The sequence below is a fragment of the Gopherus flavomarginatus genome, chromosome 17 (assembly GCF_025201925.1).
Source record: "Gopherus flavomarginatus isolate rGopFla2 chromosome 17, rGopFla2.mat.asm, whole genome shotgun sequence".
NCBI lineage: Eukaryota > Metazoa > Chordata > Testudines > Testudinidae > Gopherus > Gopherus flavomarginatus.
This window is the reverse complement of record NC_066633.1, coordinates 6076824-6098965: the sequence shown is the minus strand read 5'-3', so window position 1 is coordinate 6098965 and position 22142 is coordinate 6076824. Positions and strand designations below refer to the sequence as shown.

Genomic DNA, 22142 nt, shown 5'->3' with positions numbered 1-22142 from the left:
ATGCTGCTGGAAAGAGTCCGAGCTGGTTCCGAGAAGGCAGCTGAGATCTGCCCCTTCAGCCGGACCCCAGGTAAGAGTCTCTCTCTCTCTCCCCAACACTGGACAGCAGAAACAATCCCCCTCTCCCTCGGGCTATTCATCTGTCCGTGACACTGGCGTGGTGGTCAGGAGTTCTCACCCCACTCCGCAGTGAAATGGGTCACCTGGACCAGCAATGTCACCTTGGTCTCAGGAGGTTCTAGTTAAGATAAATTGCGGGGGGGGGGGAAGAAACTCCTTTATGTGTAACCAGGAAAGCAGGTGTTTGTAACATGTGGCTCGTAGATCTCTAGGGTGGCTACACCAGACAGTCAGTGGCTTTCGGGGCTCGGGTCTCAGGCGCCTGGCTGCTTTAGGCTGGTAATATTTGGTGTGGCTTCTACATCACCAACTGGCAGGACCATTTGGCAGATTTTCCCTTGCCTAGAGCTGTGTTCCCACGTGTTACAGTCCGAGGTGGGGAGGGAATAGATCCATTGCAAGCGGCATCTCCTGCTGGCTTTCTGCAAACAACGTTTAAAAAGGAAACAAAACGAAAAGAAAAGAAAATGTGCCCTGGGGGGGAGGGGGGAGCCTCGCTCGCCGTGTGGGGCTTTGCCTGCCACAGACGCCGGGAATGGCTAATGAGCGGTATTGTTAGCGGCTGGCTGGACAGCTGTAGAGCGCGTGTCTGACCTGGGCTGTCCCAGCTCCTCCATCACTCCCTGCTGTCAGCTGCCAGAGCCCCGCAGCCGCCCACTCCGCCCTGAGCCCCAGGCTCTTCCACAGGGACGCGCAGGTGAGCTACCTGTGCCCGCTACTCCGGCAGGTCAGCGCGCTCAGCACATCGGTCCCCAGAGCAACCCACCGGCCCGGCCAGGATGCGCCTGCATGCGGGGGCTATTTCCCGGGACACTTTCACTCCAAAGTACCGCGCAGCCGAGATAGAGCCACGTGTTAAGGAAAACTCGATTTACGAACACACCTCGCTTTGCTAGCGGGGCCTTTCAGCCGCACGTTGTGACCCAGCTGCTGCTGTTAGGTGGCAGCTCCGCCCTGGATGGCTCGAATCGCTATGAACTAGGAAGACAAAACCCTTGTTCTGCTGGAGTGAGAGAAATCGGCCGCGTTCTCCTTTCCATGAACTTTCTGAACAAGCAGAGCGCGGTTCGAGGCAGCCGGATGCGGTGCGTTATTCTCCATCTCTTAGCTGGGGGAGAAGTTAATAGAACAAGGAAGCAGCTAAAATGGTAAAACACGCAGCTAAACTCTGTCCAGTCGATCTCTCCTATCCCCTCCGCACACATACCCCGCAGCCAAGCTGACTTTCAATTTAGTTCAAAGGCTTCTCTTATTTATCTGTTCGGTTAAACGCTGTCTCACCCTTTAATGAATACCCAGCCCAGCTCTGCTGAGTCCCCGCTCCAGCCGTGTCCCTTTCAATGGGTTATCGCTCACCGGGGCGCCCAGACGAAAATCTAGCAGAACCCCGACCTCTTAGCCCTTTAACATGCACATTGGAGCTGAGTTTTAACAAAGGGGGTTGGAGATTTGTTCTGACCCATTTCTATTGAGAGAAGGTTCCTCAATAGAAGTGGAATTCGAAGGGAATCTTGTCAGGCCTAAGGGTTGGGGGGTTTGAATGTAGACACTTCAATCCGGCCCTGTCCCTGGGCATGTTTGGACACAGCAAGAGGAAAACCTGCCCGACTGGGGAGCAAATAATCCAGGGAAATCCAGTTGATTTTTGCCGATTTCTCATCGGTTCATTTGGACGATTAACTTTCATCCTCGAGGGAATCGCTCTAGTTTTGTAACTTTTAAACTCCTTCTTCCACTGAGTCTAACGGGTATTTGAGTCCAAGTAGCCTGATGTTAGTGCGCTGGGTGGGTAGGGGATGAAAGGGGAGCGTGGCTGACATCCAGCAGGAATGTCCATGGTTCCAAGGAGAGGACTAAGATCTCGATATTATCTTGGTTTCTGCTTTCAGGTAATACACTTGGCTGCCTCCCTGGACTCTTTAGTCTGTTTCAATAAGGGGAAAAATAATCGGGAATTTTAATCCTAAAAAAAGGTACTTCCTGTACGGTACTTTGTTAATTAGGAGTGGGAAAAATCGCGGCTGCCCCGGAGCATGGAGATGTTAAGAATCCATCGCTGCAAACACTCTTTGCTGGGGCTTTGTTAACAGAGAAGCTCTGTTAGATAAGAAATAAAATGGGGGTTTCCTGTATAAACAGAGACAAATATTGTAGCGTTTCAGGAGTGCATCCAGAGTAAACGGCTAGCTGGTTAAAACAGCATTTGCACCCCAGCCGCACAGCCTTCAGCCTGCAAATCCACTCGATTGGGTTTGGTTATTTGGTGTAAATCCAGCGGGTATGGCTGATCTAAAGCATTCATCGGTGAAGCGGGCGGGAGCCCAGTTACTCGCGGAGCGGCCAGTCTGTCACACCCGGGGAAGAGCAATGGAATTCCCGGGCTGGGGCTTTGTCGGATGCTAGAAAATCAGAGACCCTGGGCAAAATCCCTTGATCCTTCCCTTCCAAATTAACCCATAAACCAGAAGCACACGATGCTCCCCCCCCCCCCGAGACAATTCCAGAGCCTTGCGGGAGATGCTAGTGCAAGGCAAGATCCTAACAACAAAACGTACAGCCCTCATCCCGCCCAGGTAAACCCCACGCCTGGGAGCCAGAAAGCCCAACGAATGCAGTTCCAGAGCCTGCAGTTACCGAAGGGGAAATGCTGCTAATGCAATACCAGATGCTCCAGACCTAACAGTCTGCCCCTTCCAGCACAGCTAAACCCACATGCCTTGGCTCCAGGATGGTTAATATAATTCCAGACCAGTCTCTCTAGTTTAGGCATGAAAAGAATAGGAACGCACTCCTTTGCGTGGGTGTGAACTGGGCTTTAAGAAGCTGGGTGGATGCAAAAGCAGATCACACCCACCCAGCCCTTGTACCCCTGCTCTTTGATAAGAAGCTTAGCCTATCTAGAGCTATAGATTGTACCACATGCCCTTTCTATCACTCCTCGGGCGTAAGTGTTTCTCATTTGATACCATTAGTGTCGCCCGGCTCCTTCAGAGAAGGCGATCAATAGGACATAAAATTATTATTAAAGCTTAAAAGTTGGAAATAACATTGAGGCATCGCACACCTTTCACCAAAATGCGTTTCATATCCTTGGAAAATGCAGGCAAATGGCGCATTGATTTTGAATTCATCTGCAGGGTACGGCAGGAGCACTACGCTTGATTTCCCCAGACACCTTTTGCCTCTAAAGATCAGTGTCAATAACATTTATCAGGGTGTTGCCGCACTTAACATTTTATTGAGCTGCCGAGCTCTCCCAAAGTAAACAGTTGTCTTAAAAAAAAACAAGAGTGGGGGCACTGGACACCTTTATGAGATAGGCTCCCTCTGTTCCCCACGCCAGGGCAATGTGAGACCGGCTTGGCCGAGTGCTGGGATCCTGTGACACGTGGGAAGGAGGAGAAGAAAGAGACAGGTTTCTCGAGCAATTCTGCCCACAGCTGCTCCCAACATTTCAAGCGTGGCACGCCACCCTGCGAGCTCCGAGTCCAGGGAGCTGGTCCATGCAGGTCCCGAGGAGCTTGGTTTGCCGCGGAAGCCAATGGGAGCCTGTCCATGGGGCTTTGGATCAGGTCCCAAAAGCGCAAGGAGCCCCCAGAATGAAAGGGCTCCGCTTTAAAGGGGGAATAGGATTTTTCGGGGAGTAAGGGGAAAGAGATGCATAGAAATAATTCTAAAAATCAGATTCCTATTGACTCAACTCTCCTCCTCCCCCCCCTCGGAGACCAACGTGGTCCAAAAGAAGAGGCGATTTCATTCTCCCAACAGATCTTTTGTCATTTTGCAGGTAGTTCCCACGAATCTGGCCCATTTCCTTTCACCCTTGGGACTTGTCCCCCCCTCCCCGTCCCTCCTTGCCTGCCTGGGCAAAACCCTCTTCCTTAAAGAGAGAGGTTGTTTCAGAGCTGGGAAGGGCGGCGGGCTGCTCGCGGATAAGAAGCTTGCCCAATATTTTGGCATTATTGGGGGCAGCCCCTTTACATCCAAACCCTGCCCTTGGTTCTAGGGCTGGTGCGCCGAGTCAAGCCCAGTTTGGAGAGCGTGTGGATCTGTTTTTTCTAACCGCTGCATGGAAGCGAAGAGCGCGGGAGCCCACGTGCTCCCGCGTGGGCTGAGCAGCGGCGTCCGTGCGCTGTGCTGGGGTGTCCTCCCTCCTGACCCTGGGGAAGATGTGAGCTTTCCAAGCGGCCAGGTAGACACTGAGCTCTTCCCCCCACCCCATCAAACAGTGCGCTTTCCTGTAGAAATATCTTCCACGTGTGGACACAATGAGACAGGAGAGGAACGCAGGAGGATGTCACTAGTGTATTTGCTAAATAAATAAAAAAGCAACGCATTTTCCTGGGGGAGGGGTGAGTTAATTTGATACTTCCAGATTCGATGGGACCCCCGCCCCCAAATCGCAGCTTAGCCTGGAGAGTAGGCCCTGGGCTTTCCGCTAGCTATTTATTCTGTGAGGAAGGTGATGGCTGTTGTGCTAACAAGCTGCGGAAGTCTGTAAATTGCTTCCTGAAAAATAGAATCGACTAATCTCAGCGCTGCTCCCCTTTCTCCATTTGCTCCCCGCTTCCTGCTTACGCCTGGCCTCCCTCTGCCCGCAAACCCCCTGAGACAACCACCACAGGGCCCAGCAAAGCAGACGTCAGCTAAAACAGTCCCTGGGAAGCCCCACTGAAGTATTTTCAGCGGCGATCAGGCCGTATTCATTATTTGCCCTCTGCACACATAAAAATGACGAATGGTTCCCTTTGCCTCCGCCGGCCCCTGGAGCCCAGTTGAGACCTGCAGCCTCCCACTAGCTGGCGGTGATGATATTCCACCCTCCTTTGCATGGGGTGAACTTTAAGTCAGCAGGGTTACTCCTCAGCCCTGCTTGCTCCTGTGTGCAACTCCCTCTTCTGCACTGCGAGCGCACGACACCTCCAGCGGGGTGTGGGTGGGTGTTGTGTGGACCCTGGATGGACTTGGAGGGTTCCGTGCAGAGCAGGCATATGGTCCGCTGCTTCGGGCTTGCTTGGGGAGGACAGGGCGCGCCGGAGAGGGGAGAGGGCGGCCAGACACGGGTCACGTTTGCCTCTGAGACCCCGGAGTGGGCTGCAGCGCCCCATTTGTGCAGAGTTTGTGGCGGAAGGCGATGCAAGATGGATGCTCTAAAGGAACTGAGCGCGGGCAAGGACTGCTCGAATACAGAGATGCTCTTCGCTTTGCTGGCACAGAATGAGGATGTGCGCAAAGGTACAGGGCTTTTCGGCGGTTGAGAGGTGGGGGGAATCCGGCTTCTCAATGGGTCTGCAGACAGGTGATGGTGCTAGGGGATCTTCGAACAGGTGCAGCTGGCAAGATCGCAGAGCACTGCGCAGTGTAGGAAGAGGGGTCAGTGCAAATGCGCACCCCTGGATCTGAACGATCAATTATTACTAATTATTTCCTCGTTTATTTGAATGCACTTGTTTTTTTGGCGCCTCTGAACTCCTGACTCAACGGTAGGAGCAGGAGAAATGGAGAGAGGCCCCTCCGCCATTTATTTATTACACATCGAGTTAATTGTACGTCTGTCGTCATAAATCAGGGGAGACTTTTGCTGAAAAACGCAAACCAGCCTAAGGCGAATTAATGGTGGAAAGAACTGCATGAAAATATCATTTATCTGTAGTCCCGGGCGCCCATAAATAATATTTCGGCTGCCCTGGGCCAGCTCCTTGCAAATGACTCCGGCGCCCTCGGTAGAAATATGTCCCTTGCCTCGACTGATCATCGCTCCTCCTGGCAGGGATCGGACTGAAACTTCTCGGGGTGCTCTGCAGGGAGAGTCGCATTTAGAGCCGAGCTCTGCAAAAACCCAACCCCGGGAGGCAAACGAAATCTTCCCCCGCGAGCTAGCCCCAAATGAGGCGCGACCGGCCCTGCTGCGATCAGTCAGGTGGCTGGGGAATCAGATTGTCCCCTTCCGAATGGGAAGTCCCTGCTCCCTGAAATGGTTTGCTCGGTTCTTTCGGGTGCCCTGTGGTTTCTTTTCTCGGTAATGCCCGGGCTTATAGATCAGAGGGCGAGGGATCAGGCGGGGCAGGAGAAGGGACAGGGAGGTATCCCTGACATATGCTTTAGCTGCTGCATTTTTTATAAAAGCGAGACTGCGTGAGGCCTTCCCTACGGCCCAGAGCCTGGTCTCTTTCCTTGTCTGTTTCACCAGCTATTCGGAGTCACCGCGGCCCCCTCTCCCATAGCCCAGCGCATCTTTTATGTCTGAACAGGCCCGATCTTCCCTCCCGTCCTTGTCTAGGCACAAATTACCAGGAAGCTTGACTGAGGTTTTGCCTGAGAAGAGATTTCAGGATCGGGTCCAAAGTCCTGTGGATCTTGAAATTAACTAGCCCTGAGAAGGTGAAGGGTGTTGCAGCTTTGACAGGTTTTTCTGCTTGGTTGTTAAATAGCAACGAACATTTTACTTGCTGGATGTTGATATTTCATGCACTTTATTCAATGTCTTATTGACACCGTGAGGGGGAACGAAGAGAATTGGGTACCAGGTCCTGGGACACAAGTACAGTGGTTAGAAAGGAGCTACATGAAAAAAGGGGCCTTAAAATAAATCGGAGCGAGAAACCCCAGGTTTAAATTTTTGTTTATTTATTTTTTGTTAAGAAAACGAGTCAGGTCTCAAGAATGAATCGCGCCTTTCCCAGCAATAGATCAGAAAAGTATTTTGTCCTTAAATAAATTCACTATATATGACACCTGCCTGCCCAGAAAGAGAAGACGGTCCTGTATTATTTTGATCTTGGGCTAGGTGACCTCGCGAGGGTTCTTCCAACCCTAGTCTTCTAGGATTGCCTAAAAGCGTTGATGTTAAAGGCGTAGCTCGGTTCTCTGGCCGGAAGGCTGCTGGCTGAGATCAGGGAAGTACAAAGAGCAGGAGCACTAAGGGAGTTGTTGTCACAACCTGTGCAATTCTGTCCCTTATTCAAATCGTTTTTGAAACACCCTTTGAAAGCACCGCAGGGCACCAGGGCTTTGCATTAGGGCCCCAACTCTAAAGCCCATTGTGAAGGGAAAACAACACATCTGGTCTTTTCACTTTGCGGGCTAAACAGTGTTTCATCCCCCGGGCTAACGACAGCCAGGTAAAGGGAGGTATTTTTGTGCCACTCGTGTTTCCTTGATTTGACCCTCTTCTGAGCTGAAACACACGTTGGCACAGGTGTATAAAGTTAGCTCGCTGGTTATCAGAGGCAGCAGCCCAGGTCTGGAGTGTACAGATGAGACCTGACAAGGCGAGATATCGGTTTTAATACAGCCCCAGAATAAAGGGGGACACAAAAAAGCAGACACACCCCCGCCCTCCCCCCTCTACCCCTGCACCCTGCTCAGGTCTGCGCCAGAGGGCCCCCAGTTTTCTCTCTCCCGCCTCTGAGGGGAGGATCAGTATAACAGCAGGGCATTAAAGTTTTAGCAGAGGATCACAATGCAAACAAAAGCTAGATGCCGTTTCCAGCGCAGGGCTGTGGCGTGGGGCGGATAAATAATTGAGCAGAGAGCTTTCTACCTGGGCAGCCGGCGGGGCTAGCGCCCAGCCCCCCTCCCCCTGCTCCTTGCTAGGTTCGCCCCGGGGACCTGCCTTGTTTATCGAGAACTAGCGAAAATCGCCTCTTGTTTTCGAGGCAGTTGGGTACCATTCTGAGGAGGCTTTGCTAGTTCTTCAAATGTCACCCCCAGCTTAGGTCCCAGGTGCCCATCCCGTCACTGCAGACACGCTATCAGAGCGACTCTAACCTTAAAACGAGTCCGGACAGAAATCCACATGCACCCCCCAACCCCCAGCGAAACGCCTCATGTCTTGTTAGACTTTGAGCAACCGGCCCAAGAGCCAGCAACAGGGGTTTGCAAACGCACTTTATTTTCTCACCAAATTCATTCCCCGCTGAATGTTTTAATGTCCAGCCTGGCTCTTGTCTGAGACTAAAGGAAAGACACGTGCTTCCTAGTCCTGGGTTCTGGGCAATAGCGCAGGGGGAGAGGACAATATTGACTCCTTACAGAACAACAGCTCATCGCCATGGGCAGTCTGGCTAGCACCAGGTTCCCCCTGCCCAGGGTGTACGGCTGTATGGATCCCACAGTGTGCCATGTGAGCAGCGTCACATGCAATACACCCAGGATATGGCCTACGGGCAGCGTTGGCCACGTGCGAGCACCTGTTCGTGGCGCGCGTCCCTGCTGGAAAGCGACAAACTTTATTCCGCTTTGGTGATGCCCCTGCTTGTTTCTGGCTGCCGGGAACTTGCCTCCCGAGAGCAGAACCGTTTCGAAGCAGAAGGGGTCGCTACACCCGCTTTGGGAGATCTATTAATTGTCCTGCTGGTCAAAAGCCAAAGGTGTATTTACATTTTCAAGAGGTGGGTGAGCGACTGTGGAGACCAAACAATTGGATGGCCACGTCTGTAGTGTCAGTGGCTGCCATGGTGCCGGGTGTCAGAGATCACCCCGGAGACAGTCCTGGGGGCAGGATCGCTGGAGGGACCATGACAATATTCGGTTATTGATGGCAAATAAAGCTCAACCTTTGCTCGCCCATTTCTTTTAAAAAAAGGGGGTAACATTTCACAGAGCCCCTGCATTGAGTCTCGGATAAACACAGACACCTCAACCACTGGGAAAAAGTCGTTTTACTAAACAGTGTTTGTACCTTTCCCTGTGCGTTTCGCCCAGGCTGTTCGTTGGCTCGTGTGGCTGGCTCGCACGCACACATACAGACTCGTCTCTCTGGAAAATATGAAACACTTCGTAGGCCAATATCGGCTTGTGCAGGAGGTCAGACTAGACGGCGGTCAGGTCTGGTCTGAAATCGAAGACTCTACCGAGCACGCGCACGTGGTTTATGTATTTGTACTTGGGTATCTATTTGGACCAAGGCCCGGGCAGCTCCGCTCGCGGCGCAAAGGGTCTTTGCTGAGAACAGGGGGCCAATCTGGGAATGAAGTTTATTTCTTTTGACGATGTATTTCAGCTTCACCAAGAAAATTAAGACCCTGAGATAAACACATGATGAAACCCAAAGCTCAGGACAGGGTCCAGTGTTGGCTGGCTCAGGAATCCCAGGGGTTTTTTTGTTTTTTATACCGCGGCCTCACCCGTTTATTCCTAAAAAGTTCAAGCGGCAGCATCCCTCCTGTGTGGACGCTGGAACCTTGCAGCTGGTCACTGGGCACCAGCAATTTCCGGGCTCTGAAATTAACCCCGGTGCCCATGTGATCGCACCCCCCCCCCGCAGGCTCTTAAAACTGACACCAATGAGAGAAGCTGGAGTGACCCAGGTCTAAAAATAAACTGATTTAGTGAATTAAATCTCCTCTCTCTCACCCCGCTTAGTCTGCAGCAGCCTTCACCGTTTTAATTGTCAGGCGTGATTTGGAGAGAGATCCAGGGTGGAGGGGGATTCCTGATTGGTTCGGGGGAAGGCTGCGACCAGGAATATTTGACTCAGGCCTAATTATAGAATTGGTAGCAGTGAGGGAGAGGGACGGGAGATGTGTGTGAAGATGGCAAACCCAGGGCTCCCGGGGTCAAAGGCAGTTTAGATTTGTTTTTCGGGGGCGGGGGAGCGACCTGAAGGGCTACAAAGAACAAAAAAAAATGGGGGATCTGCTCCCGCATGTAAACCCAGGGAGGATGCTGCACCGCGAAGACACGTTTTAAGGTCGTTTCCTCTCTCTGCTGGACTCACAATGCAACGTAAGGTTCTAGTCACTTAATAGGGGTGTGTGTGTGTGTGTGTGTGTGTGTGTGTGTGTGTGTGTGTGTACACACGCTGCAAGGCAGGAAATTAATTTCCACGAGGGTTTATATTAATTTAAGAGATTGTATTTTGTCTTAGAAAATCAGATTAGAGGCGAGGAGCAGAAGGAGGCAATATTCTTTGGTTATGAGACGGTGATTTGGGAGTCTTAAGCTTCCCCCCTCATCTCTCCCTCCCCACCCCAGCTTGGGTCTTGGGGGTCAGACAGCAGCACCTTCTGTCTGACCTGAGCGTCCGCCAGCAGCTTGTGCTGAGGAGCTTAGTTGGTGCTGGACGGTTGCTGAGAATATGGGATGCCAACCTTGGAGTCTAACGTTAGCTGGCAAGTTGTTTCTCTCTCCTTGCAATGTCTTTGCTGTATTTTGGGTGGGGGGTGTCAGATGATCAATAATTGTGTGTTTGTTTCACGAGATTTTTGCACCTGGCTTGTTTTGCAGGGGGGCGATGTATTAGACAACGCAACGAGCCTGTCAAATTATTGTTGTTACTCTGAATATTTCCCTGGGAATTTATACCAAAAAACTCAACAACAACAACAGGAAAAAACCCAAAACAAAACAAAAAAACCCCCTCAAAACAAAAGCAGAACTTTTTTTGGCCAATGTAATTTGTACTGGTGGGTTTTGTGGATGGCGGAAATGATGTTATTCGCTGGGCAGAAACAGAATCAAAATGTAATAACGATAAATCTCTGTTTGCTGCTCTTCTGTTGCAATGACCAGGAGGGGACCCCTCTAGCCTCGCCCGGCCGGGGCGCCAAGCACTGATTTCGGGCGCGGAGACCTTGGTTTTGTTTGTTGATTTGTTGACGCTCCAGGAGACTTCCAAAGCTGCCGGCGATGGGGATTCCACCAGGATGAAATCGGGCTCCGGCGCGAACTGTTTTGCCTTAAAAATGTTTCTCTTTTCCGACCGGCACCTGGGGTTGTGTTCGGCTCACGCCAAATGCAGCTGGGTTGGGTGGTCGCGCGCGTGTGTCCAGGACCCGGCGAACCCCACCCGGGGCGCGTGTGCGCCCAACCCGCAGATTAGCAGTGTAACGGCGTGTCTCTTCTGCCATCAGCCCGGTGCGGGGGTGCTTTGTTTTGAATGATTTTACCGGACCCGGAAGTTATACCTGCAAAATGCGGCTTCTCAAGCAGATCTAAAGCAACTGCTCATTCAAGGACAGCATTAGAAATAATCCGGCGCCTCTTTCCCCCTCCTGAAATAGATCAGAATGAATCCGGCTTCCCAGAGGCATTTGAATCCGTTTCTTTTCTGACCCCTCCCCCCGTATTTATTCTTAAAAGGCACTTTCAGCATCTCTGAGTCTTGAATAATAAATCCCAGAATTTTACACACGTCCCCACACACACGCGTTGCATTTGCAATGTTTAAAACCGGCGTGGGATATCACATGATCTAATGAGTAGACTTTGACGTCTCTGTTTTTGCTCTGGATGATCTGGGATGTGCTTTTGTCAACAACAGGCGATTGTGATCTATCGTTTCAATGTGGGGTTTTTTTTTGGCCAGCACGAAATTGTTGCTGTAGTTTCTGGGCCCCGGGATGCTAGAGAGACAAGGTGGGTGAGGTGAATTTGTTCTTGCACCAGGTCTGAAGAAGAGCTCAGTGCACGCTCCAAAGCTCGTTTCTTTCCCAAGCAGAAGTTGGTCCCTGTCTCTCCAACATCAGGCCGTTGCATTGTGGGTTCTGGATTTCCCATGGCTCTTGCTGTGTAGGCTAATCCCAACCTTCACACGCCGTGAAGTGTCTCCCATAGAACCATTTAGTGCCTGTGTCTGAGAGCTGAATTCATGTTCGCTAACATGAGCCCGATTCGCAAGCCCGAGCCCGACAAACCGACCCACGAAACGTGCCCGTGTCTGTGTGTGGACACAGAACGATTAGTCGGAGCTCCTTCCAGCAAACTGGAGTTTAATTTATGCGCAGACGTTACCCCCAGATCTGATCCAATCCTGTTCCAAGTGACGCCTTCCCATGGCAAGGGTGGGATCGGGCCCCTAGCTGCTCTAGAACTGAGAAATTAAACCGCATAATTATGTCCTTTATCCCCCTCTCTCCCCTCCCAGAAATCCCTCTCTGTGCAGGCTGCAACCAACACATTGTGGACAGGTTCATCTTGAAGGTGCTGGACAGACACTGGCACAGCAAATGCCTGAAATGCAGCGATTGCCAGACCCAGCTGGCTGAGAAATGCTTCAGCAGAGGGGACAGCGTGTATTGCAAAGAGGACTTTTTCAAGTGAGTAAAACCAAACCAAACTAAGCACCCTCGGATGAAGGGGAGGGTGGTAGAGATTTTAGGGCCAGGACATGTCGCGGGGGTGGGGGCCGGGGGGGATTGACTAGCCACTGGCAATCATGAATCGTAGCAGGCCCCACATGGAGGGTGAATGGAGAAGTGGGGTGAGGGGGTCGTGGGGCATGGGGGGTTACTGTTTTGCCCTCCTAGGAGATGCTTAGAACTCCTCTGATTTGAACAGGGCTCCAGCCCGTCCACACATCCCACCGACTACCGCTGGAAGCGGGCTCTCCCCTCTTGGAATATATGGCTTCCTGGGAGATCACTGTTGCATCTAATAACTATCTGCATGCAGAAAAGAACCTGCGAATAAAGAGGAAATCAGAGGCTGATTTAAAAAAAAAAGTTCAGTAAAGGAGCGGGGAGAGACAGATTTGCCTTTCTGTACCTCACGCCCGCAAAGGGATTTCAGTAAAGTTGATTAAGTACCGGGAAATCTGCGCCTCAGCCGCTGCTCAGAGTTCTCCTGGCCGGGGCTCCGAGCAAACAGGCCCCGGGCCTGGAGCTGCGCACCTTGAGCCCAAAGCGGAGTTGTGCCTGGCCAAGAACCTCAGCGGTCACAAGCGAGACTCTCCTTCTGACCGTGACCCGCGCGGCTCCGAATATCCCCCGCAGCGAAGCTTAAATCGTTCCCCAGAAGACCGGGGTCAGTCTCCAAATAGCCCGGGAGAAACACGCACCAATAGACGGCTAAGTCCTAAGTTTGGGTTTTTACATTTTAATTCAATCGATGATTTTATGTGTTTGGCAGTAGCAAAAACAACCCCAGCCCCGCCACTCTTTCCCCGGTTTTTTCTCGGTTGCAATAAGTAAAACAGGGCGTGCAAATGTAAGAACCGCGCGCCATTCCCGAGGTCAGAGCGCATCCAGCATTTGGGTCCCCGCTGGGTTTCCTTTTCCCCAGATTTTGCATCCATAGCAAAAAGAAAGCGGGCCCTTTCCTTTGTGACCTTGCAATAGAAACTACCCGCAGTAAAATCAAATACGGGACGAGAGTCGATTCTGGAAACCCCACCAGCTCGACACAGAATTAAACTCCCTGTAGATACTGCCTGCTGGGACCCCCTCCGGGGCGTTCAGATCCGCGCCCACGCGCGTTCTACCGGACCAGCGTGTCCCTCGGGGACCAGGCGTGCCGCGTGTCCGGGCGTGGAACGCGTGGGGGGCGGCGCTGCTCTGTCCAGCACCATCAACTCCCGTATCTTTGTCTTGCTAAAAGGCCAACGATCCAGCCCCCAGTTTGAACTTAAACCTGCTGGGCTCCCCCTCCTGCCCTTCTGAGCGAAGACCCCCTAACCCCAGCAAATCCCTTGGCGTGTGAGCCCCTCGCTCGCCTCTCACGCTGCACAAGCTCCACTGGCGCCCAGGCGAGGCGAGGCAATTCGGTGCCACTCACTGGAAGGCAGCTGCCCCCGCCCCAGCTGCAAGGCAGACCCCTTTCAACTGCGGGCAGCAGCCGGGCAGGCTCCAGTTCAGGGACTGGATTCAGGGACCTCCCTTGCTCCAAGCAGATGCCTCGGAGTGTCCTGCCCACGCTGCATCACCGGCTCAGACAGGGCGTCCTCCCCAGGCAGCCCCTGGGATTGCGGTGAGCGGGCCAGCCCAGCTGCAAGGCAGGAGTCCGCTGTGACGCGACTCCGGATTCGCTCCGACAGAAAGTGAACACGGTGGGAACCAAGCAAGTCCGACCCCTCCCGTGACGCAGAAAGCAGCAGCTTCTGCCCCGGGCTTGGGGAATCTTTCTTTGCAGTTCAGTCACTAGCAACTTTCTGTTGGATTTTTTTTTTAAATAGGAGGTTTGGGACAAAATGTGCAGCCTGTCAGCAGGGGATCCCCCCTACCCAGGTGGTGAGAAGGGCCCAAGATTTTGTCTACCACCTGCACTGCTTCTCTTGCATCGTGTGTAAAAGGCAGCTGGCCACGGGGGACGAGTTCTACCTCATGGAGGACAGCCGGCTGGTCTGTAAAGGAGACTATGAGACCGCCAAGCAGAGAGGTAACTGGACAGGGCAGCCTGGGATCGTCCTAGCTAGCACAGTGCCCCGGGGAATCTAGAGAGGTGGGAGGTTGCCCTTGGCCACCCACCCACCCACCCAAATTCCTTCCCATACAAGCTGGTAGATCAAGGAAGATTCAGTAACAGAGATGAAGCGAACTCGATAAAACTGAGTGATCTGCAGCTTAGCGTGTCTCCTTCAAAACATAGCCTCAGGGAGATAAGGGGGTTATACCCTTGCACTGCTCGGAGAGATTTATTTTATTTTCCAAAATATAAAATCAGTGAGAGAACTAAGAACATATGAATGGCCACACTGGGTCAAACCAAAGACCCATCTAGCCCAGTGTCCTGTCTTCGGACAGTAGCCAATGCCAGGTCCCCCAGAGGGAATGAACAGAACAGGTAATGATCAAGTGATCCATCCCGGTTACCCATTCCCAGCTTCTGGCAAACAGAGGCTAAGGACACCATCCCCTGGCTAATAGCCATTGATGGACCTATCGTCCATGAATTTACCCAGTTCTTTTATTAACCCTGTTATAATCCTGGCCTTCACAACATCCTCTGGCAAGGAGTTCCACAGGTTGACTGCGCATTGTGTGAAAAAAAATCCTTCCTTTTGGTTGTTTTAAACATGCTAATTGCATTTGGTGACCCCTAGTTCTTGTGTTATGAGAACTAGGGAGTCACCAAACTAGGGGTCACTATCAGCCAATTATTAATTACTTTCATCCGTCTCCTGCCTTATAGCAAGTAAACCCTACTTGACAATGCCCAGCACCGAAATAAATTAAAACCCGTATTTCAGCTTGAAAAGGGTCTGTATTTTTGTATCTGGTCTTAGGATAGTTTTTTTTTTGGGGGGGAAGCATCCCGAGGCAAAACTTCTTTTGACTTTATTGAGTTTTGCTTGAGTAAGCACTGCAGGCTGATGCTTTGACACGGAAGCTTTTGTTGCCGTTGACTCCAACAGGGGCAGCAAGACGATTGAGAAATTGTTCTTCCAGCGGTCACCTTCGAGCTGGGAGCTCTCGGGGTCTCTAAGGACCACACGCTAAAACTATATTTTGATTCTGAAATTCTTACTAAGCACTAACCTGTTCCAAACACATGATCTTCTAAACTCGGGTGAATTCATAGGATAATCACAGAACACGCCTAAAATCTTACCAGCTTATAGTGTTCCAGATTTCCAAGGGGAAAGTAATAGCAGATATTTCAGCCTTCACTGGTTTCAAGGAAGCAATGTTCCATTTTCTGTACAAGTGGTACTGGAAATCGGACAGCTCTCTGCTGTGGTAACTACCCATCTACGTATCCCTCCATGCATCCAAAATGCAAACCCCATTCAAATTCACACATTTCTAAGTTTTAGCTATTTATTGAGCGCATATAATTGCTGAAAGAGAAGACACAATGGGACATTACATACACACACACACACACACACACAGAGTTTTGAGGTGGTTATTAGAGTTTCAGGTGCAGCTTTAGAACAGATGTTTGCTGATGCCCTAGTCAAGCAGTTTGGCAGAGATCTGGGGGACACAAAGCAACGTTAAAAATGTCCCCCTTTATAAGTATATTTGAGCCTAACTGTGAACAATTTGGTTCTAGAATAACAAGCGGGGTTATTTAGCTACAGAGTTAACGCTTCAGCAGTGTGTTCTATACACACATCTCAGGTTGAGGGCCCAAGATAATGTGATCCCAACTAACGTGTCAGACCCCAAGGTCCCTACACTCGACTAGCAGATTAACCCGCTGGACCTTTCCTAGATTGCCCCAGGCAGGCAGGTGTCTTCTGTGAGCCACTGATGTCCTGGGTCTCTCACGCATCCCCCAGCAGGGGGGTTCAATAAACGGCACCGCGGTTACTTACAGGGGTTTAATCGGATGACTGGAATTTGGGATTTCAAGGGGAATATATTGCCCTTGTGTTCGGGTCGGCGCCTCTTAGCGCCGCCCGCTGCTCTGGGCGTTATGACAATCAGGTCACACGCAATTCTGCACGGTGAACTCCAGCGCCACTTTGGGTTTGCGTACCCCGGACACACACTCCCCAAGCTCGCTGCAGGGGGGGCCTATTCATATCCTGCGAACAGTAGCGGGTCTGGAGGTGAAGAAAGCAGAACAGTGAAAGAAGCCGGTGGGAATAATTCTCAGGCAGGGAGCGGCCCACAGTGGAGCCTTGTGAAATTCGACTCTCACTTTCAGAACGTGCATCCAGTGTCTAGTCAAAGGCCCAATATTTGTGCCCCAGTGAAGAAGGGCGGAGTTGCTGTTGAGGGGAGATTTCATAGCCCTGCCCACGCCAAAAACAACCACCACAAACCAGAGCGCGCACCTCTTACTTTGTATCCCAGGAGAAGTTTTAATACTAATGAAGATTTGCTTCAGCAGAGGAGCAAGGACCTGAAAACCCGCCTTGGTGTGTAGTGCAACACCCAGCACTCCCCACAACACTGCATAGGCAGCTCCAAACTTAAATCTATTCCATAATTGGGTCTCAGCTTAATCGGTGTCGCTTTTATTAAATGGCTACACCCTCCCCCCGCTAAATTAACACAGGAGAGTAACAATATTACCCCATGAAACCAGAGTGAGTTTCGTTCTCATCTGTAAAAGCAGCAAAGAATCCTGTGGCACCTTATTAACAGACGTACTGGAGCAGGAGCTTTCGTGGGTGAATACCCACTTCTTCAGATGCATCTGAAGAAGTGGGTATTCACCCACGAAAGCTCATGCTCCAAAACGTCTGTTAGTCTATAAGGTGCCACAGGATTCTTTGCTGCTTTTACAGATCCAGACTAACACGACTACCCCCCTGGTTCTCATCTGATACATTGCGCGTCCCTTAAATGCTGGCAAAGTGAGCACGGGCTTGTTTTCCTCTGGACCCCCCCCCCAGTTCCAGACTAGTTTGATTGCGACCAAAGCCAGCTGGGGCATGAAACCCCAGTTCTAGGTTTTCACTCCTTATCCTGAGCCATTCTTCCGGCGATCGTGACTCAAACGGGGCTCTCTGCGTGGGCAATAACGCGCTTTATTCCTTGCCAACGTTTGCAGAGGCGGAGTCCACGGCAAAAAGACCCCGAACCACGATCACAGCCAAGCAGCTGGAAACCCTGAAAAACGCTTATAACAATTCCCCTAAACCTGCCAGGCACGTGAGAGAGCAGCTGTCCTCAGAGACCGGGCTGGATATGAGAGTCGTACAGGTGAGCTGGGGCAGCGGGAGCATCCCACGCAGTGGTCCCTCCCCCCTTGGAAAGCCAAGGGAGTCCACCACCCCCCACACCCAAAATAGCTCTTCTTTGTAAGGCTTCCTTCTATATACAGGTATCTGCCAACGCGTGTTAGTTGGTCAGATTGGATCAAGAAAAGAGTCTTTTTTGTTATTAAACATCTATCTTGTGGTGGCCATCTCTGTACAGACCCAGAGTAATGGCCAATGCTTGTGCTTTCAGAATGGTTTCAAAACACACACACACACAGAGATTTGCCAGAGTATATTTGCTACGGCTGGGTGAAATGCTCCAAATTTGGATTTTTATCATTTTGATCAAAATTTGAAAAGTTGACCAAAAAACTGGGGTTAAAAAAAATCACAATTTTCACAGATCCACGCCTTCCCTCTTGTTTTCTTAAAAAGGCCAGCTCTAAAGCTGGCAAAAATTATTCGCATTTTGCAACTTTAACAACAAAAACATCAACATTTTGAATTCTGCCAAAGAAAAACAAACCTTAAAATAATTGTTCAGTGAAAGTTTCACAATTTCCTCCCATTTTGGGGGCAGATCTATTATTTGTACCTGATCTCTGTGATTCTATCTAGTCAAAGGCTCTGGTCCTCCAGTGCACCCTACTCACAGGGGTTCCCTTGATTTCAGAGGGACTCCGTGCAGGTGCAGTGGTACTTGCGTGTGGAATGGATCAATAGCTCAAAGAGCCAGTTGAAAGTTTTTGTCCTATGAAGAGTTTTATCCATTGAAAAAAGGCTTTTCATTGAAAACCAGTTTTTATATGAAAAAAATTCATTTGATGCAAATATTAAAATTGTTGTCGTGCCTCTCTCCCCCTCTAATACTTTTCTCTAGAAAACTAGAAACTTCTCAAGTTGTTCCTTTAACCTCCTTTGTTTCGTTGGGCAGGTGTGGTTCCAGAACAGAAGGGCTAAGGAAAAAAGACTGAAGAAAGATGCTGGAAGGCAGAGATGGGGCCAGTACTTTAGGAATATGAAAAGATCCCGGGGGAATTCCAAATCTGACAAGGACAGTATCCAGGAGGAAGGCCCAGACAGTGATGCTGAGGTCTCCTTTACAGGTAAGAGGAAGAAGGTGCATGTTCTAGTTGGCACTACTGGTATGCTGCAGCAATCACAGGAGTGTAATTCACGGCTTAAGCGAGATTTCAGTGTGCATAGGCCTCATGCTAACCCCCTGGACAGGGGGCAATTTCACCCCAAGTGCATTTTTCACCCCGCCTTCTTCCAAGCAAAGCTATGGGTTTTGCATCACAGTTTCATTTCATTCTTTAAATACCATTTGCTTGCTAAGCATTTCCTGCCATAAAATAATCAAAGAAAACAAATGCCCAATACAGGTGAATTAAACTGGGAACATAAACACAAATACGTGTCAGCAAGAACTGGAGCAACCCATGACTGAGTCTGCATTCTGTTAAGTAACTTATCTCCACTGTGACTGCAGGGAGTGATTTAGAACTCCTCAGGGCAGGAGACAATTTGGACTCAATTGCATTTGAGAAACTAAAGGTGGAAGCTATTTTTTTTTTAATGGTGTCACATTGGAAACCATCAAAGGAAAAACATGAAGAATGTCACTCCGGATTTGTCTGGGCAAGTGACCTCTGACATTAAAAGAACACATTTCTTTGAGGAACTTTATAAATGACAAAGATTTAAAAGCAAAAATGTCCAGAACGATTGATCAGAATGTTTATATTGCGAATATTGATAGGAGAGTCTCTGCAACCCTTTAGATTGTTTCTGGGGTGTTCATATTCCATGAGTTATGTTCTGGGAGTGTTTTTATTTCAACAATTTTTGGGAGGTGGGGATTATTCCACTGAATTATTTTGGGGGTATTTTTTATTTTATCTCCTTGTTTTGAGCTGTTCCTCCCATAGGATTTCAAGCTTCTTTGGAGGAGATCTGTCACTCCGTCATCTGTATTGACAGACCTTCCCTCAAACTTTGATGCAACAGAGCACTTAAGCACATGCTTAACTTTAAGCAAGAGTAGTTGCTCTTGACTTCAAAAGTGTTATCCGGTTGTTCAGTGCTTGCTCAGTACCATGGACACCTTGTCTTCACGGCATTTCTTAGCGTAGCAATCAGTTAACTACTTCTTCCTGTGATCTAGTACCTTCTGCCAATATATGGGCCTATTACCACAGAGTTCAAGAACCTCGCAATGACAAAAGTAGTTTTGAGTCAAAAACATCAAGACTTTCCATTCTGAAAATATTGAAATGTGGGGTTTTGACATTTTCAGAATGTTTTTTCCAATTTTTCAAAATAAAATTTTGTTGAAGTCAATGTAGTTTTGTGAAAAATTTTGGCTTTGTCAAAACAGAATTTTCCAGTGGAAAACCTGTAGATGAAAAATGTTCACTCAGCTTTATGTAGAACTCTATTTTAAAAATTTCAGCTTGTCTATTGATTCCCTAACATTGTATTACATTTTCATGCCTTGTCCCACATGAGCTTAGGCAGCATCATTATTTTATATGAATATCCCATTACACAGTAACTAAAAGTATTAAACACAATGATTGATAAGTTTAAGATATGCACCAGGTTAATATCCTAGATAAGAGAGTCAGTCTCAGTTTTTATGAAGGGTCCAATAAATGCAGATATAATTTTGTTGGTAACTAGAAAATATTTTTCATTTTAAAAAATATTCTAAGTGATCCCAATACACTTCATTAACCTATTTCTGATCACCAAAAAAACACTGCAATTTTAATTCCTTTTCCTAAGTAATGGATGGTTTTCCTTTAGATCATTCCCTTCTATCAGTGAGTATCATGATAGCTCCTGAAATGATAGTGAAAATAGAGATAAATATAACTAACGAGGCCATAATAATAATTAATAAAAGGAACACAGAACAATAGAAAGAGGCAGATCAAGAGTCTAGACTCAATTCTCCCTTAAAGGATGTTTTTTTTTAAAAAAATAAGGTTATTTCTTAGTATCTACATTTCATACATGTTTTTAAAAGTCCAAGTGAATTAGACTCCTGCCCTCATGATAAAAAAAAATCCCATTGTCTTGGCTGAGATCCAGCCATAGATAAAAAACAGAGGTAATAAGGAATTAAGAAATGACAAGACCAACATAGCATTGAAAAGCTGTGCAAAACATGCAAGTCCTCTTTCTCTCTCGCCATACACGCCCATCTAATCTATCTATCCATCCATGGGTTTTAAAGTTCCACAGCATTCAAGGTTTCTGATCAGATTGTCTCCAGCTAGTTTGCTTTCCCAATAAATCAAGCCCGTTTCCCTTTCAGATGAGCCCTCTATGTCAGAAATGAGTCATTCCAATGGGATTTACAGCAACCTAAATGAAGCTTCTCCTGCTTTGGGGAGACAAGCTGGGACCAACGGGAGCTTCTCTTTGGAACACAGTGGCATTCCCGCTCAGGACCAGTACCACGACCTCAGATCCAACAGCCCCTATGGGATACCCCAATCACCAGCTTCTTTGCAGGCATTACCAGGCCACCAGCCTTTAATCTCAAGCTTGGTTTATCCAGACAACGGTTTAGGCATCATAGCTCAAGGTGGACAAGGCGTGCCCCAGCCAATGAGAGTCTTAGGAGGGAATGGACCCAGTTCTGATCTCTCCACAGGGAGCAGTGGAGGGTATCCAGACTTCCCTGCTAGCCCTGCTTCTTGGTTAGATGAAGTTGATCATGCCCAATTTTGATACAGGACCCACCACACTGTGGGGAAAAGACTTCAAGCTACTAAGCATCATCTACTGTTGAGAATAAAATATGGGGCAAAAAATGACTTCTGAGGAAAAAGTAAGATAGTTACATGGAGAAAGAAAAGGAAATGTGCTCAAGAGGCTGGCCAGCTGTGGGTTAGCCAAAGACAATTGACCAAGGATTCATGTCACAGTGGCTGGCTTAAGGAAAGTCCAAGTGAAACTGCTCATTGTGTCTACAGAAAACTACTGAACACCAAGACTCGTGCTTTACAGAGCTGATAACATTTTGTTTTCTGTTGTCAGTTCATTCTCCAAAGCAATGACTTGCTTCATCACTTACTTACCCCTCAAGCTTTTTTAAAAATAAAGATCTCATCCACTGTAAAAGAAGCAACAATGTCTATATTTCTACAGGAGAAATGTGAACAATGAATAATCTCTTCACAAATTCATGGTAGAAAACCATGTACTTATTTCTCTGTTCTTCCAACAGGTTAAAAAAAAGCAGTAACAGAGTAAAGCTTTTTTGTTTCATTTTTGAATTTCTATTAGCTTTTCTAAATTTAAATGGTCTTTAATAAGCCAATCATTTATTAATAATCACATTTCCTTTATACTATGAGGACCATATGTTAACTTTGCTTTTCACTTTTTAATTCATAGATTGCTAGCTTTATTCTTTCCACATAAACATTAAACTGTGAATAGATGTATTTATTATTAAATAACCACTGTTTTCCAACTGGATCAAGAAAACTCTTGACCCAAGAATACTGGTCTTTCTGGATTGTTAAACTAATGTTTTTCTTTACTGATTCCTCTATGACAACTTTATTGCAAATCTTGTCAAAGTTGCACCTAATGTCTTGTTGCCAAATACCGTCTCAACATTTTGTTAGGCTTGCTTTAGTTACAACTGTTCTTCATATGTTGTGGGGGAGGCATCCCAATG

The 22142-nt window shown here is 48.7% G+C and overlaps 1 protein-coding gene across 2 annotated transcripts; it reads left to right on the top strand.

Annotated features, from left to right (window-relative positions):
- LHX3 (LIM homeobox 3) lies at positions 1–21184 on the top strand. 2 transcript variants are annotated; one of them, XM_050926974.1, is made up of 6 exons: positions 1–70; positions 11990–12161; positions 14015–14217; positions 17290–17441; positions 18375–18546; positions 20766–21184. In XM_050926974.1, exons 1-6 carry the CDS (start codon positions 1–3, stop codon positions 21182–21184), a joined length of 1188 nt encoding a protein of 395 aa, XP_050782931.1. The 2 variants fall into 2 exon arrangements, with proteins under 2 accessions (XP_050782931.1, XP_050782930.1); XM_050926973.1 differs by lacking the exon at positions 1–70 and adding an exon at positions 5262–5355.
- Positions 21185–22142: the final 958 nt, after the last annotated feature.

Excerpts from the sequence above, each read along its gene's own strand:
- LHX3 (XM_050926973.1), top strand. The coding sequence starts at position 5,262 with ATGGATGCTCTAAAGGAACTGAGCGCGGGCAAGGACTGCTCGAATACA. Across the intron at positions 17,442-18,374 it reads TGGATATGAGAGTCGTACAG|GTGTGGTTCCAGAACAGAAG; the intron begins GTGAGCTGGGGC and ends TTCGTTGGGCAG. Across the intron at positions 18,547-20,765 it reads TGCTGAGGTCTCCTTTACAG|ATGAGCCCTCTATGTCAGAA; the intron begins GTAAGAGGAAGA and ends TTTCCCTTTCAG.